This window comes from Elephas maximus, chromosome 10, assembly GCF_024166365.1.
Source record: "Elephas maximus indicus isolate mEleMax1 chromosome 10, mEleMax1 primary haplotype, whole genome shotgun sequence".
Lineage (NCBI taxonomy): Eukaryota > Metazoa > Chordata > Mammalia > Proboscidea > Elephantidae > Elephas > Elephas maximus.
In genome coordinates, this window is record NC_064828.1 from 33,993,023 (window position 1) to 33,994,656 (window position 1,634).

The window sequence follows — 1,634 nt, forward strand, 5'->3', positions numbered from 1 at the left end:
AGAATTACTTGAGGAATCAGGAATAACAGGAAAGGTAAGTATGGTTAATTTTTGTTTTTGAGCCTCACTTCGTCCACCCTAGCCATCCCTACTTCCTCCTCTAGCATACAGATAGGACAGTAACCAAAAATGAAAGGATTCCAGAAGGGGCTCTGCAAATCCAGCCCGCGTAGTCAGTGGTGGTGAGACATGCCCTTCACAGAAATAAAAGATTCTTTCAGCCCAAAACACAGCACTCATCCCTCTTTCCTTTCAGCTCCAGGCTTCCTCAGATGACCAAAGCATCACAACCCTGATGCCGAACACCTCCGATTGGCTGTCCCCAGCCAGGGTCAGAGGAGCCATGGGGAACAGCACCACTGTCGCTGAGTTTGTCCTGCTGGGGCTCTCAGATGCATGTGACCTGCAGATGCTCCTCTTCCTGGGGTTTCTCCTGACCTACCTCCTCACTCTGCTGGGGAACCTCCTTATTGTGGTCATCACCCTCATGGACAGACGCCTCCACACCGCCATGTACTACTTCCTCCACAACCTTGCTGTCCTGGAGATCTCGCTCACCTCGGTCATTTTTCCCAAGATGCTGAACAATATCTTAACTGGAAGGAAGACTGTCTCTCTACCAGGCTGCTTCCTACAGAGTTTCCTCTATTTCTTCCTGGGCACCACAGAGTTTTATCTCCTGGCAGTGATGTCTTTTGACAGGTATGTGGCTATCTGTAACCCCTTGCGCTATGCCACCGTCATGAGCAAAAGAGTCTGTGTCCAGTTGGTCCTTTGTTCATGGATGACAGGATTCCTTCTCATCATTGTTCCAGGTTCAATCCTATTTCAGCAGCCATTCTGTGGTCCCAATATCATTAATCATTTCTTCTGTGACAACTTTCCTATCCTAGAACTCATATGTGCAGATACAAGTCTGATAGAGCTTCTGGGCTTTATTGTAGCCAACTTCAGCTTACTGGGCACTCTCTCTGTGACAGCCACCTGCTATGGCCGCATCCTCCACACCATCCTGTGCATCACCTCAGCCAAGGAGAGGCAGAAAGCCTTCTCAACCTGCTCCTCCCACATCATTGTCGTGTCTCTCTTCTATGGCAGCTGCATTTTCATGTATGTCCGGTCAGGCAAAGGTGGCCAGGGGGAGGACAGAAACAAGGTGGTGGCCCTGCTCAACACTGTGGTGACCCCAATGGTCAACCCCTTCATCTACACCCTGAGAAACAAACAGGTGAAGCAGGTGTTGAGGGAGAAGGTGAGCAAGCTCCTCTCATAAAGCTGTGGAACAAAGAGGCTGAAGATAATGTTCCCAGACAAGCTAAGGAAATATCAGGCCCCTGCAAGAAATTTAGCCTTATCTTTCAGAAAAAGCTCTGATGACATTTATGCTGCGGAAAAATGGTGCCAGCAATATGCAAGTCAGCATAAACTCAAAAGCTCTCTTGCTCCTCATGGCATTTTTATTAAATATCAAATTTGAATATTTATGTTCATTCTTTCTGTGTATGTCTGGGTTCTCAGCAGAATACAAGTTCTTTGAGGTCAGACACTAGCTCTGTATTTCACCATAAGCCCCAATCATCAGTACATTGACATAGAAAACACAGACATTTAATAAATACTTGTGGACTCGTTAA

General features: G+C 47.0%; 1 protein-coding gene across 1 annotated transcript; it reads left to right on the forward strand.

Annotated features, from left to right (window-relative positions):
* The first annotated feature begins 343 nt into the window (after positions 1–343).
* LOC126083657 (olfactory receptor 49-like) lies at positions 344–1,273 on the forward strand. The gene has a single exon (XM_049897510.1). The coding sequence runs from the start codon at positions 344–346 to the stop codon at positions 1,271–1,273; it is 930 nt and encodes a 309-aa protein (XP_049753467.1).
* The last annotated feature ends 361 nt before the right edge of the window (positions 1,274–1,634 follow it).